The 14,458-nt window shown below is 37.8% G+C and overlaps 1 protein-coding gene across 1 annotated transcript in view; it reads right to left on the bottom strand.

Moving 5' to 3' along the window:
- The window catches only part of LOC138708216 (uncharacterized), a 429,355-nt gene extending 415,166 nt beyond the window's left edge, over window positions 1-14,189 (bottom strand). The window contains exon 1 of the mRNA XM_069838546.1: window positions 14,158-14,189. Coding sequence (XP_069694647.1) covers window positions 14,158-14,176 — 19 coding nt within the window. The 5' untranslated portion in view covers window positions 14,177-14,189. The remainder of the gene's footprint in view (window positions 1-14,157) is intronic.
- Window positions 14,190-14,458: the final 269 nt, after the last annotated feature.

Raw genomic sequence — 14,458 nt, 5'->3', positions numbered from 1 at the left:
TACAAAGCAACCGGTAATATAACTGTTTTATAAATTGTAACTTCCAGATTTTTTTAACAGTAGACTGGATGACAAAAACTTCTCAACCGAATAATAACAGGCATTTCCCATATTTATTCTGCGTTTAATTTCCTCCCGAGTGAGTATCATTATTATTATTATTATTATTATTATTATTATTATTATTATTATTATTATTATTATTGTAGCCACATTTCCACTTGAATGAGTAGATGAAGTTCATTTTATGTGCACTGAAAGGCGAGAGAGGTAAGGTAGACGGAACGCTTTTAAATGTTGTATCAGACTATTCTTCTACTCCTTCTTTCTGTTCATATTGCTCCGCGTGCAGTTTTACAAGTTAATGCTTACGTATAGGATTTCTATTTGTTAAGTCGACGTGAATCTCCTCCACTTTACTTATATTTAAGAGCTGCGAGTTGAATTTTAACTAGAGAATGAACCAACTTGTAGTGCTGTTAGGTGTTAACTGGAGAGAGAGAAATATACGAAAGAGGGTAAAAGACGGCAATTGAAGGAAGATAAAAAGCCACGCTTATGAACAAAGCCAGTGCAATTTTGTAAGTACCAGTACTTTAGGACCTTGGTAACAGAGACTCAACAGAGAACAATTTGTAAGCTTGCAAATCAAGTTCTGAGACTGCGAGAGACGTACAAGAGACGAGGGCAAACAAACTGCACCGATATAAGACCAGTGGCAGTCTTTCGTACTATTCGTAACGCAAGAATTCCAAGTCAGTTTTTTTCCATTTCGCGTAACTGCAGTTATCTTTTGTTCCCTCTCCATGCCCGTAAGAAATCAAACCCCTTGGAATTCACTTCAGAAAACTCCTCTTAACTTTATAAGCTATACATCCCCTCCCCCCTTGGTAAGGTTTTCTGTTGGCCAATTTTCGATTTAAACAGGCTTTCATTACATCGAGTGCCTTGTTTTAATTGTGCCAGTCACAACTATCTGTTGGTTTTAAATTCCACTCCTCTGCTTTGCCTGCAGTCCCGCCCGTCAGCAGGCTGCGATCTCCAGCGTGCTTCCGGTGCACAGGAAGACCGCTATCATGTACTTCCGCGCAACACCGTCTTGCATCCCTTTGCAGTCACAATAATGAAATCCAAACAAGTGCCGCACTCAAGAACATGGACTGTATTTGTTACGCCAGCTAGAGCAGCTCCAACCAGATCTTCCAAGGATTTTAGTAGAGAGAAATCTTATAATGTTAGTTACAATATAGCGAATGATTCCAAAGGTATTTGTGAAATGCTATGCTATGTGACGAAAGATAACGTTGTCTGGAATGAAGAATGTAAGTAAAAAATCAGTTCTTAGGAATAGTTTTCGAAATAATTTACAGTTGAAATATTCTAATGTACCATTTCAATTATCGTGTATAGGAGCCCTTCTTTACCTGTCCGTATGTGTATAGGAGCCCTTCTTTACCTGTCCGTATGTGTATAGGAGCCCTTCTTTACCTGTCCGTATGTGTATAGGAGCCCTTCTTTACCTGTCCGTATGTCATGTATTGACACGTGTTACAACTGTTCGGCAACGCTACCACACTTGGTTCACTATGTGTGGAGGACACTTTGAACAGATCTTGTGAACAAAGGTAAGGTTCCGCAGTAGGATAAATGTTTATAAATAATAATGCTGATACGAACGGGAATTTTCTAACGAAAATCAAAGCATTTCGTGATATTTTAACGATGTTATGATAATATTACAATCTTAATTGACTAATAGCTATCCTATATGATATGAACTGCATCACTGCGATTCAAATTACAATTAAAACTTTCATATCTCTGAAACGATGCCGTAATTTAAAATGTTATTTATATATGTTCTGTTCCAATAGTCACATCTTTCGTCATCCAGCATTTCACAAAAACCATTTGAGCCACCCTGTAGTAATACAGAACAGAAATTTCATTTTCCAATTTCGATGAACAGTAAAGAGGTCCTCAAAATGTTTTTTTAAGTATTTTAAAAAGAATGCGTTAGCACAAGAGACATAATTAAATAAATGTGTTCAATCTTGAAATTGTAATCAGTTTTCAAAGTTAACTCTCAAATAGTCGCGCGGCATACAAGAGTAATCCAGCCTAGAGCTGGGGACGGAGCGAGAAATTCGGTCAGTTCAAACAAAGTTCACGTGTTTCACTTAGTTCTAGCGGACAACAACGTACGTACTACTGTATTTAAATATTTTCTGCTGCAGGACAAATTATTCCTTACCCTCAAGGCGGACTGAAACTCTAGTACTGAAGAGGAGTTCATCCTATTATATGACCTGTCAAGTGGGCCTAATGAACACTGACAGTCTGAACATAATAATAATAATAATAATAATAATAATAATAATAATAATAATAATAATAAATTTTTTAATTTATTTATTTATTTAATCTGGCAGAGCTAAGGCCAGTAGGCCTTCTCTTCCGCCCAGCCAGACTCTAATTCTAATTGAATATATTTGGTTACATAGTTATTACCAGACTTCGTGGAATTGCCACGAGAATCGTAAGGTTTACTGTGCACGCGGTATAGACTGTATGAGAAGGGGACGTGCAACGGATGGAGTATGCCTCTGATGTAAACACTGAGCAGTATACTGCGGTTACAATAAAACCTGTATCCTGCAGCCAAGAAATATAATGAATGATCATTGAAGTAGGAAATGTCTAAACATATAAATACACAATTATTTTGTAGTGAGATATATATTAACTCTTAAAATTTAATGTAATATACTCACATCATCCTTGAATATGTGCATTATATGAGCAAATGCTGGGTAACTTGCGGTGCTGGACCCCGGACTCATTTCACCGGCATTATCACCATCTCATTCAGACGCTAAATAACCAAAGATGTTGATAAAGCGTCGTAAAATAACGTACTAAAAAAAATGTGCATTGCAGTGAAGAGTTACGTACATTTTGAGCGACTGCAAAGTGGATCTCCTCCGATGGTCACTCAAACAGTTTTTATATTGGGAAAATGTACGTTCAACATCACACGATGTAATAGGTGCATATTTGAAGAACGGGAAGTCACTACTTTTTAGTACACCAACTTCAGACATCTTGTCGCGACCTGATAGTACATCATTTATAGTACGAAGTTGTGAATAGGCAGAACTTTCAGCAATAATGTTCCTCAACTTACATTTAAATTTTTCTGAAATTAGTGAACTGTTATTTTGATAACGGTTTGTGATACTTTATCCACTATATTAAGGGCTTCTAAGAGTTGTACTGGCTGCGGGGGTAAGGGTATTCCAGGGGCAATTATTTTGAACAGCAACACTCTCATTGTAGTATGTTTTATTGAATTCTTGTCTGCACTGAACAAACGTTAAGCTTTGACTATTCCAACCACAGTAATGCAAAAACAAGTGCTTACATAAGTATACAGCGTATTCCGAATCTCACCTGTGAGCAATCCGATGGCATCACGGTGTTCCGAATTCCACCGATGACGTCATTGATGCTCCAACGGTGTCGCACCGGTGCCAACAACTTGCAGAGGTGGTGGCAGTCTCCATCAGCCGCCATCAGTGAATCTGATTGGTTCTTGTATAGGGCGGGAATTAGCAGACGAATGACATCGTGCACTGTTGTGTCATGGCGGTGTGTTCTGCTTTAGTTCTGCTGTATTGTTTGTAATGAGCACAACGTAAAAACAATATGTTAATGGCTTATGAGCGAACATGTCAACGGACCAGTTATTACTACTGGTTCAAGAAATAAATTGTTTATGCTATCTTTTCTTTGAACGAGATGGGAGTACGAAAATTTCGCAAAATTTTGCTAGCGTAGCACAGACAACAACTTGTACAGTCGCCATGACAGCCATCGATCTTTCCAGCAGTTTTGTTCCTTATTTCGCTTCAACGTGACGTCATTGATGCCACCGGACCGGTGAGATTCGGAATACGCTGATACATTAGCTATAGCTGCTCTATCTATTTGGACTTTTTTTTTACAGGTCTGAACCTCAGAAGTGATACGAAGAAGGCACCACTTATTAGGCGATAATGGGATAGGGTGGCCAGTTCCTTTCCCCCTCCATTGCATACATCGCATATTTCACTAGTCAGACTACAGATGCACACAAACAATAAAATTGTTCTTCCTCTGACATATCGTCAAGTGAGATGTAGGCTACTGTCTGATAATAAATCCTTGGATAGAGTACAACAAAACATTCTAGCACCTTGTTAGTCCCAAATGAATGCATATCTTAGAAAAAATCTCTAAATGTTAACACTGTTTTACTTGATATGTACTGTCTGAATTTTACTGTTATCATGAGAGAAACTGATACGGAGTAATTTATCCTTTTGCAGTTTTAAAATAAAATGGACGACTTTCTTGCAAATTAAATAAAAATATGAACTTTTATCTTTATTTCTTGCCGTTAGAAAGTCTGGACACATGTTTCAGTGACTGGGACGGAACGCCGCTATTCAGATCGAGTGAGTGTGTGTATTCGTAGGTGAGCCGGGAATGCGCTGTTGCCAAAGTACGCAGACTTTCAGACGAATTTTCTAATGAACCCAGTAGCCACCGGCGTAGCTCGGTCTGTTAAGGCGCTTGCTGCCGATCTTTTTTTTAAGCCACTTTTTTATTATACCGTTCTCATACTATACATAAAATATGAATGAATACAACAATAAAAGTAAGTTAATATATAAGTTTAACACTTTCCCTGTGATCTTTGCACCGTTCTTTATATTACTATCACTGGTCTACAATGTCAATGAAACTGCCAAACATAATCTTGTGTTGACTGTGCTGTCGCGTCTTCCACCGTGTCCGTTTGAGAAAATCCAAATATACAGCCTTGTCTAAAGTTCCATGATTTTGCAACACATAAGAAATTGTATTACCTAATACCCACAAGATGGCATTTAGTCTAGGACGAGGTGAAATTTGAAAATCGGGACGAAGGAACTTCTCGGGTGAACAGTTGATTAAACCTAGGTTCCGTACATAACTCGTGGCAGCTTCAAAAATGTCACTAACTGAAGAACATGTTGAGATGCGGTGCAGAATAGTGTCCTGTTGTTGACACGAGGGACAAACTTCCGTTGGACTCAACCTGATGGAGAAAAGGCGAGTGCGTGTGGCCACCACATCATGTACCGCCTTAAACCAGGTGGAGCGGACATCAAAAGACAAAGCAGGGGAGCTGATGTTACGCCAGAGTCGATCATAATTCACATTGGTAGGGGCGATTCGTTGTATACGCATTTGTTGTGGAGGAGACCTTCCTCTAAGATTCTGGTACACTACCTGAACAAGTCTCGTATTCGGATCTGCACCTAGTGAGTCCATGTAACACCATTCCAGCAAATAAACTTGAAGATATAGTAACGACCTTGGGATTACATGAAGATCAGGTGGATTTCGAAGGTCCGATTTAAGTGACCATTGTTGGAGCCATGCCGCTGAGTAACAAGCATGAGAAAGTTGAATCCTTCTCCCTCTGCTTAGGAATAACAATTAATTTGTCGTGCATAAGAATTTGTTAATGGTAACACTTGGGCTAAATACCAACACTTGGACAGTATATACGTCTGTACAGCCCAAATTCGTTGATACAAACACAAATCACGAAAATATAAGTCTTGCGCTGTTACTTTAATCTTTTCAACAATTCCCTTCCAAATGAGATGTATCATCTCTCCTATAGAAGCCCCAAATACAATCCCAAGAATTTTGATGGTCTTCACTGTTTGCAGTGGAGGTATCTGCGGAAGTACTTGCCACTGTCCTATCGGAAGAATCTTGGATTTTTGCTCGTTAATACGTAGCCCTGAAATGTTACTGAATTCATTCAAAATAGTTTTAAGTTGTTCAACATCCTTTTCATTTGAAAGCAATACACTGACGTCATCCGCATACGCAACTACCGCTAACTTCTGCTCCTTGAGGGAAATACCAGTAATAGAATTATGCAATTTATATATAAATGGATTAAGTACTAAAGTAAACAATAACATAGAAAGAGGACAACCTTGTCTAATCGATTTAGTGATATTGATCGTTGATTAACGAAAACCATTTATTTGAATCTGACTATTAATTCCACTATAGAGACATTTGATATACGAGATAAAAGTGTCACTAAAACCGTACCATGCTAGACACTGGAACATGAAATTATGATTCACGTTGTCGAAGGTACGTTCAAAATCGATGGAACACAATAATCTCTTGATTTTATCTTCAAGCGAAGTAGCAACACAATCTCTCAGGGAACAAACCATATCAAAGATAGTACGCTCAGACGAGCCACAGTACTGTGCTGGATGTAGGAGCTTACTTAGAAGCGGTTTTATGCGGTTGGCTAATATTCTAGCTATAATTTTATAGTCATATGTGAGCAATGTAATAGGCCTGTAATCGTGCACGGTGGCCAAATCAACTTTTTTCTTAATAAGAACAATAATACCTTTCTGTTGCGATGCACAGAGCTTCTTCCGATGTAGAATTGCATTTATCACTGTTGTTAAGTCCGCCTTAATTATTTCCCAGCAGGTTAAATAAAATTCTAGTGGAATTCCATCAATTCCGGGTGTTCTTGAGCGCTTACCTTGACAAAGCGCTGTGTAAACTTCTTCTTTAGTGACCGGCTGTTCAAGCAATAGGTTTTCTTCTTCTGATACAGTAGCGATCTTGACTGAATCTAAATATCGTAGAGAAGGTGAATTGTGGGATTTTTCTTCAAAAAAATATTGCTAAAATGTAACAGAAAAGCATTACTTATGTCATGTTGTGTAGTATAGTGTTGGCCTGTGTTGTCTTGAATTTTCCTGATCATGGTAGAGCGTTTTCTTTTATGCGTCTGTATAAGATGGAAGAGGTTGATTCTTTCGTCTGTTATGGGAGGGATTAGTCCGCTTCGAATTTTTAAGCTCTCCATTCGCTGTCTAAGAATTCCCAAAATTTTACCTTTATATTTGCTGAGTTGAGTGCGTCGTTCTGAGTGTGATATGGAACTATGATGCAAGTCGAGCAGGCATTGATGATAGAAATTAAGATTATGTTCATCGGCATGATATTGAAGATAAGTTTGTCTTTGGAAATATTTCCTTAATTGGGATTTAATATAATATTCCCACCAATTTACTACATCATGATATTCGGATTTCTTCTTCGACCATTCAGTCCACAACTGCTGTAGCTCTTCCATTACTTGTGGGATTTGAAGACACCTTGTGTTCATTTTCCAGTAGGGACGTCCAAATATCAAAAACGACATATTCATTTCAATATGCATTATGACCGCTGAGTGATCAGAAAAGGCTACAGGAATGATCTTAATTCGTCGAATGTTTGGAGCTATTGACCGATGGACGTAAAAACGATCTAATATAGCTGCAGAATTACTAGCCACATATGTATAACCAACATCATTATGCTTCATTAACAAGGCATCACTCATTTGTAGTCCTGTCACCAAACGCTGCAGTGTATTGCTAGATCGGTACTCTCCCGTACAATCTTGCGGACGGAGTACACAGTTAAAATCTCCTCCAAACACACAAGCATCATTCAGGGAACGCATGAGATAAGGAACATCCGTTTGAAAAAATTCATTCCTCTCTTGCCGTTTATTGCTACCTGAAGGAGCATAAATATTGACAAAACCATAACCATTGAAACGTCCACAAATACCTCCACCAGAGGGAAGTTGTACAACTGACTGGAGATTAATTCCAGCTCCGGTAATGAGAGCTGTACCCAATCGAGAAGTACCTAGATTCACATATGATGTATAATTATACAAGGACGAAAAATCTGCAGTGGAGACCTCTTGAAGTAAAAGAATATCAACATCGTGCTGCACTAAAAAACGTTTTTCATTGCATAAAGTTTTGTGGGCGAGGAATTATTATTGAAATTCACAGTGGCAATACTTATAGTGATGGTCATCACTTCAGCCAAGAGCTGAACAAACTTCAACAACATGTTGCACAATGCACAACCAGTAATCGTCGGTCAAAGATCTAGTCAACTGGACGTAATAATGGAAATCCTAGTTTACTGCCTTCTCCTTTGTAAGGGTGAGAACGATGTTTAGGAGACTTACTGCTTTTAGCCAATTTCTTAACACCAATCTCCTGTGACGAGGACTTGTTTGTCGATCCAGGATCTTGCTCTTCTTGTTGCATTGCTTCATTCCAATCCTCTGTAACTGCTGCTATTGCTCCCCGAATTTCTTCGGGATCCTTTGAATCACCTGTAGTAACCGGAACAACAACGTCGACAGGATTCTTCTGCCCATTGGCAGAACACTAACCAGTGTCAGAAGATTCCATTGCTTTATACTTTTTCATGGTTGCTCGTGAAGAATCTCTGATACGTCATCTGCTGAATCTGTTTCCGAGTCACCCTGTTCTATCGTTATAGTCACCGTCTTATCAGTCACTACACTACTCTTTTGCGTTATTGATTTCTTTTGCAATGAAGTACTCTCGTGCATTAATTTTGTATCCGAAGTCCCAATGGGTGCTTGTTTTTCGGATAAACTATCAGTCCCATTTTCAGATGAAACACTAGTCATAGTAGGAGTTGTCGCTGCTTTGGAAACACTAGGAGAAGGGATCAAGTCACTCAGTGTAAGACATGTTCGAGATTGTACCGTCACAGGGGCTTTTATATTCCCATTAGGACACGCTTGCCGTATATGAGCTGTACTTCCACAAGAAAAACACGTAAGTTCCTGCCCAGGGTAAGTTACATAGGCTTCGTGACCGGCTATGACAATCGACGAAGGTATGACCTTGTTTAATACCATGTGTGTAATGCGTATACCGGTATAGACATTATATCGAAATTTTGATGACCACTTTTCATTTTCTATATGTTGCACTTTCCCATAGTTCTGTAGCACATGTCGTATTCTTTCATTGGACACTTCCGGTGGTATGTTGAGCACTCGTACCATCACGACTTCTTCGTCTGCAGGGGTTATGTTGACTGTTACATTATCTCCATTCATAAGTTTAACGGATGATGATCCAGTATGTTGTTGTAGGTAATGTTCATAAGTAATTTTATTTGTAAGTTCAATATACACTGCATTTTGTTTCCCTACTAACTGAATCGCTTGTATTTCCGTGTCTTTGATACGTAACCCTTCTCCTATCCATCTATGTATGTCAAATGCTGTAGGACGCGTTTCCTCTTTATTAAATATTGCTTTTAAAGTATTTTCCCTTTTAACTGCACTATTCATGTTTCACTACAAGGTTATCAAAACAAACGCACAATGTAACACTCACGCACGGACTACGTACGACACACGATGTTACCTGCTCGGCTGTCGCCGGCAAACTCGACCGGTCACATCTCTTAACATGAACTGCTTATACTACGAGACCGGGAGGTCGCTCACCTCTTCTATACTACCGTACATCGGCAACCTGATTGCATGCTGGGTGTGGCAATTCAACGAAGTCTAGTTATTAAATTAATATGCAGACCATAAAACAACATGAAAGTAAATAATGAAAGTTGGATAAGTAATGTTAGTGTGATAATAATAATAATAATAATAATATTATTATTATTATTATTAAAGTCCAGGATAACAGAGAAGGTTTGGAATTGAACCGGTTACATCAACTTCTTCTTTTTGCGGATGACGTGACTATATTAGGAGAAAATCCACAAACTATTAGGGAAAACGCGGGAATTTTACTTGAAGTAACTAAAGAGATAGGTTTGAAAGTAAATCCCGAAAAGACAAAGTATATGATTATGTCTCGTGACCAGAATGTTGCACGCAATGGAAATGTAAAAGTTGGAGATTTATCCTTTGAAGAGGTGGAAAATTTCAAATATCTTGGAGCAAAAGTAACGAATATAAATGACACTCGGGAGGAAACTAAACGCAGAATAAATATGGGAAATGCGTTTTATTACTCGGTTGAGAAGCTTTTATCATACAGTCTACTCTCAGAAAAGCTGAAAGTTAGAATTCATAAAACAATTATATTACCTGTTCTTCTATTTGGTTGTGGAACTTGGACTTTCACTTTGAGAGAGGAACAGAGGTAAAGGGTGTTTGAGAATAAGATGCTTGGGAAAATATTTGGGTCTAAGAGGGATGAAGTTACAGGAGAATGGAGAAAGTTGCATAACGCAGAACTGCATGCATTTTATTCTTCACTTGACGTAATTAAGAACATTAAATCCAGACGTTTGAGATAGGCAGGACATGTAGCACGTATGGGCGAATCCAGAAATGCATAGAATGTTAGTTAGGAGGCCGGAGAGAATAAGACCTTTGGGTAGGCCGAGATGAGAAGATAATATTGAAATGTATTTGAGGGAGGTGGGATATGATTGTAGAGACTGGATTAACCTTGCTCAGGTTAGGGACCGATGGCGGGCTTATGTGAGGGCTGCAATGAACCTCCGAGTTTCTTAAAAGCAATAGGCATTATTATTATTATTATTATTATTATTATTATTATTATTATTATTGTATTATTATTGTTTTACTATTACTATTATTATTATTATTATTATTATTATTATTATTATTATTATTATTATTATTGTTATATTAGAGTGATTAATATTTAAATATGTTAAAAAAGGAAGTGCACTATTTTTTTTCTATTTGTGTTTATTGCATTTGTGTTACCTCATTAGTTATCATTTTATTTGTATTTATTTCTACGAATTATGTTACCTAATTTAATTTATCAATAATATTACTCTTCACCAAAGAGAACATGGTTGTATGGAAGGCTAGTAATATTATGAAATAAATAAACATTATGTTCTTCAGTTCAAGATTCCAGGTTTTATTGATAATTTTATCCATTTTTCGTAATAGTAAACAACTCTGTGTGTTATTTTTAAGTGCTTTAGGCAGCGCTTCATGGAGCCCGTTTCTTTCTATCTTTTTTTTTTTACTTAGCTGCAGCGTTTAACGTTTTCCTCACATGTTAATTTATTAGCTGTTAGTGTTATAAACTGTTTTATCAATTTTATTTCGTGTCATATATAACAACACTGAAGGTTAAATAGGTCTTTCATATAAAAGAACTCCGCAAATAGTTATACTCGCGCAAATAAAATCTGCAACCGCCATTTTTCAATGAAGAGAAGCACTTTTTTGTCGTCAAATGGCAAAGCGAAAGCGCTTTACTACAAAGCTTTTGAAACACGCTTGGTTTCACTTGCAAAGTAAGTTCTAAAATCGACTCAATCTACCTAAATTTTAAATCTGCAACCACAAATTTGTACGTGCTACTGTACTCTGATCAACCGAGTAATGACGTCACAGTAACTGCTCCGAACCGAACCGTTCCGTCCACAGCCCTAATCCAGTCATATTTATTATTGCATCATCATCACGCAACTGCCACCAATAGTGCGGGAGCTCGTCAACTTTGCGCTGCACACTTCCAATGTGTTCGATGCACTGGAATATAGTCGTAACAGTTTTATTTTCCATTACAGTCGTATGCCACGCGACTACTGACGTGAACTTCCTTTATCAGGTTGGACTTAAAAATATGTTTTATTGCCGTGTTATCTCAGGGTGGTAATGACCCGTTATACGTCCACGGCTGTGGAACGAGGCAGGGTTCAGATCCTGGTTGAGACAAGTTACCTAATTCCGATTTTTTTTCGAGATTTTCCTCAACCAATTGAAGCAGAATTACTGGTTAACATTCGGCGTTGAATCTCGGACTCATTTCGCCATCATAATTACATTCTCCTGTCACATCATCATCATCATCATCATCATCATCATCATCGTCATCATCATCATCTCCGTTTCTTCCCACAATTCAGGCTTGCTTCCACATTTACCTCAATAGCCTTCAGAATCCCTTTACCTCTCCGTGTAGTGTCCTTGGTCCTTCTACCTCAGTCCCATGAGCCCCAGGGGAGAGCTCACGGTACGCAGCACTACCACCAACAACTAATGACCACATACCACGGGGTCCAATTTCGGTGGCGGCCTGCAGCTAAAATTTCATGATCTATTGCGCTAACCCTCATGCTAGGCGCATTCCCAAACCCACATCGACTGTCTCTAGGACATCACTTTGACACAAAGGACAAAGTTATAAGAGGGATTCGAACTAATAGTCTTAAGTTCCACCCAACGTTAAAGGCGCACACTTAAGCTTTTGCATATCCCACGGATGGCCAATCATGATTCTCTTTTTCGAATAATAATAATAATAATAATAATAATAATAATAATAATAATAATAATAATATTATTATTATTATGTTATTATTATATTATTATTATAATTATTATTATAATTATTATAATTATTATTATTATTATTATTATTGTTATTATTATTATTATTATGTATTTTGCTTTTTGTCTCATTGACTATTGTTTCTATGTAGAAAACATCAACGCTCCTTAATAACCACATACTGCTTCTCTAAATTATCCTGCAACTAATTCCAGGGCATTATGTTTCACTATGCCCAATCATCCATTCACGTTTCGTAATTAACAGGCTGAAAGTCTTAAGATCTGCGTCAAAGAGTAGACGACGCGGCGTCCGTCCGCCTCCCGAGCAAGTCTGCGTAATTAGTCTTGCAGCAAATGGAGTGATGCAGATCAATGCTTTCCAGACAGAACAGCGTGCAGGCAGGAGAAGCCGATGTGCAGATCAACATAGGCCTACTGCAAGCCAAGCTTGTCTTTGGTTTTCAAGTAACAATTTCTTCCGAGTTCTGAAAATACTCGTATGTTGGTGTTCTAAGAATGAAAGCTGCTGAAGAGAGTTATGAAACTTATAGGCCTGCATGAGAGAAGAAGTAAATTTTATTCTAATTTTGATGAGCTGTGAGACTTTAAATTTTCCCGTTGAATCGTTTTTGAGAATAATTTTGAATTTTCGACATCTTGAGATGTACTGCCTCCGAAGTAAATGGAATTACTTACTCTCCATCGTCAGGGTAGTATTCACCAAGGTTCGACTATCATATTGACTTTGATGTGTGCTGCAAGCACAAGCAACTGAACCACCACATAGCCGTCCCTACAAGTTAGGCCTGCACCGTGATGGAGTCTCAAGACAAGTTCCGTAATCCAATCATTTTTATACAAAGCTGCTACATATTCATTCTACACTTCAGATCATTATGAGAACTTCTCCCTCTCTACTGCTGACCATGACTGCTCACGCGCAAGTAAACAAACCCGTACCTATAGTAAAGGAACAGCAAACCTGTTTCATCGGACACAAGTTTCGCTGTCTGGTTATAACTTTGTTGTCAACGATCTAACTTGCCGAAGAAGAGAGAACTGCAATAATTCATTATAATCGGAATATTTAAGTTCTTTGCTAGATCTGCTTCCAGTAGTCGTTGCGCCTCCTTCTCTTTCATTTCATTTCCATCCGTGACGCGCAGGCGGCAAATCAAAACAAAACGTGAAGTAGCCTATTACGTCTATTAAAAGTAATCCTGAGAAACTGTTGCGATTTATTGACATTAGTTCGTCTGAAATAAGACAACTATACTTACAAAACGAAAATAAAAGCGAAACGCACTTTTACTTGAATTCCTCTACTGCACTGCAGTATTCAAGGAAAGAGCTCTTGGAATGGAGTGGGCCCTGTAGGCTACTTATTCCCAAACCTCCGCGTATTTGCACAGTAAAAGTGACCAACACGACCCGAATATAAATACCGAAACGAGTCTCAAGCGAATTGAAAACAGCTTTGAATTATGGTTTGAGTATTTAACGCCCTAGGTGGAGATATCCCATACCGACTACTTTGTCAGGGGAAGGTGGGTTAATTAAAAAAATATTCCCTACAATTTCAATAATTTTGTGCTCGAATGTCAAATTAGATTTATTACACACACACGCACGCAGTGGTTATTAACAGAGACTAAAATGCTTACTTATTCCAGAATATAACGGTACTTCATCTCTGATCATTAATTAATGTTAACGACCAATGAATGCAGAAAGGAATTCGGGACAATATAGGCTACCGTTAAATACTACAGGCTTAACTGTAGATCTCGGTACTTGCATCGTCAATTTTTCTACACTTTCAAACATATTCACAATTTATTAAACTAAATGCATCACATTCACTGGGGTTGCAGACTCACCACTAGCTGGCGTCTCCATCTGTTTGGATAGCAGCCCTGAAAAGCAAAATAGGAACGAGTTATTTCACAGAAAATAACGATTTGCCAACGCATTGCAGAAAAAAAGTACCATTAAGCTCCAATATACTGTAATAATAATAATAATAATAATAATAATAATAATAATAATAATAATAATAATAATAATAATAATAATAGTTTATTTAACTTGGCTGAGTTAAGGACATACGGCCTCCTCTAACACTCAACCAGAAATAAAACTGCGATATAAATAACAGTACAAATTTACAAAGTAAAAAAA

This window comes from Periplaneta americana, chromosome 10 (assembly GCF_040183065.1).
Source record: "Periplaneta americana isolate PAMFEO1 chromosome 10, P.americana_PAMFEO1_priV1, whole genome shotgun sequence".
In the NCBI taxonomy this organism is placed as follows: Eukaryota; Metazoa; Arthropoda; class Insecta; order Blattodea; family Blattidae; genus Periplaneta; species Periplaneta americana.
The sequence above is the reverse complement of the archived record's forward strand: the minus strand, read 5'-3'. Positions and strand labels throughout refer to the sequence as shown.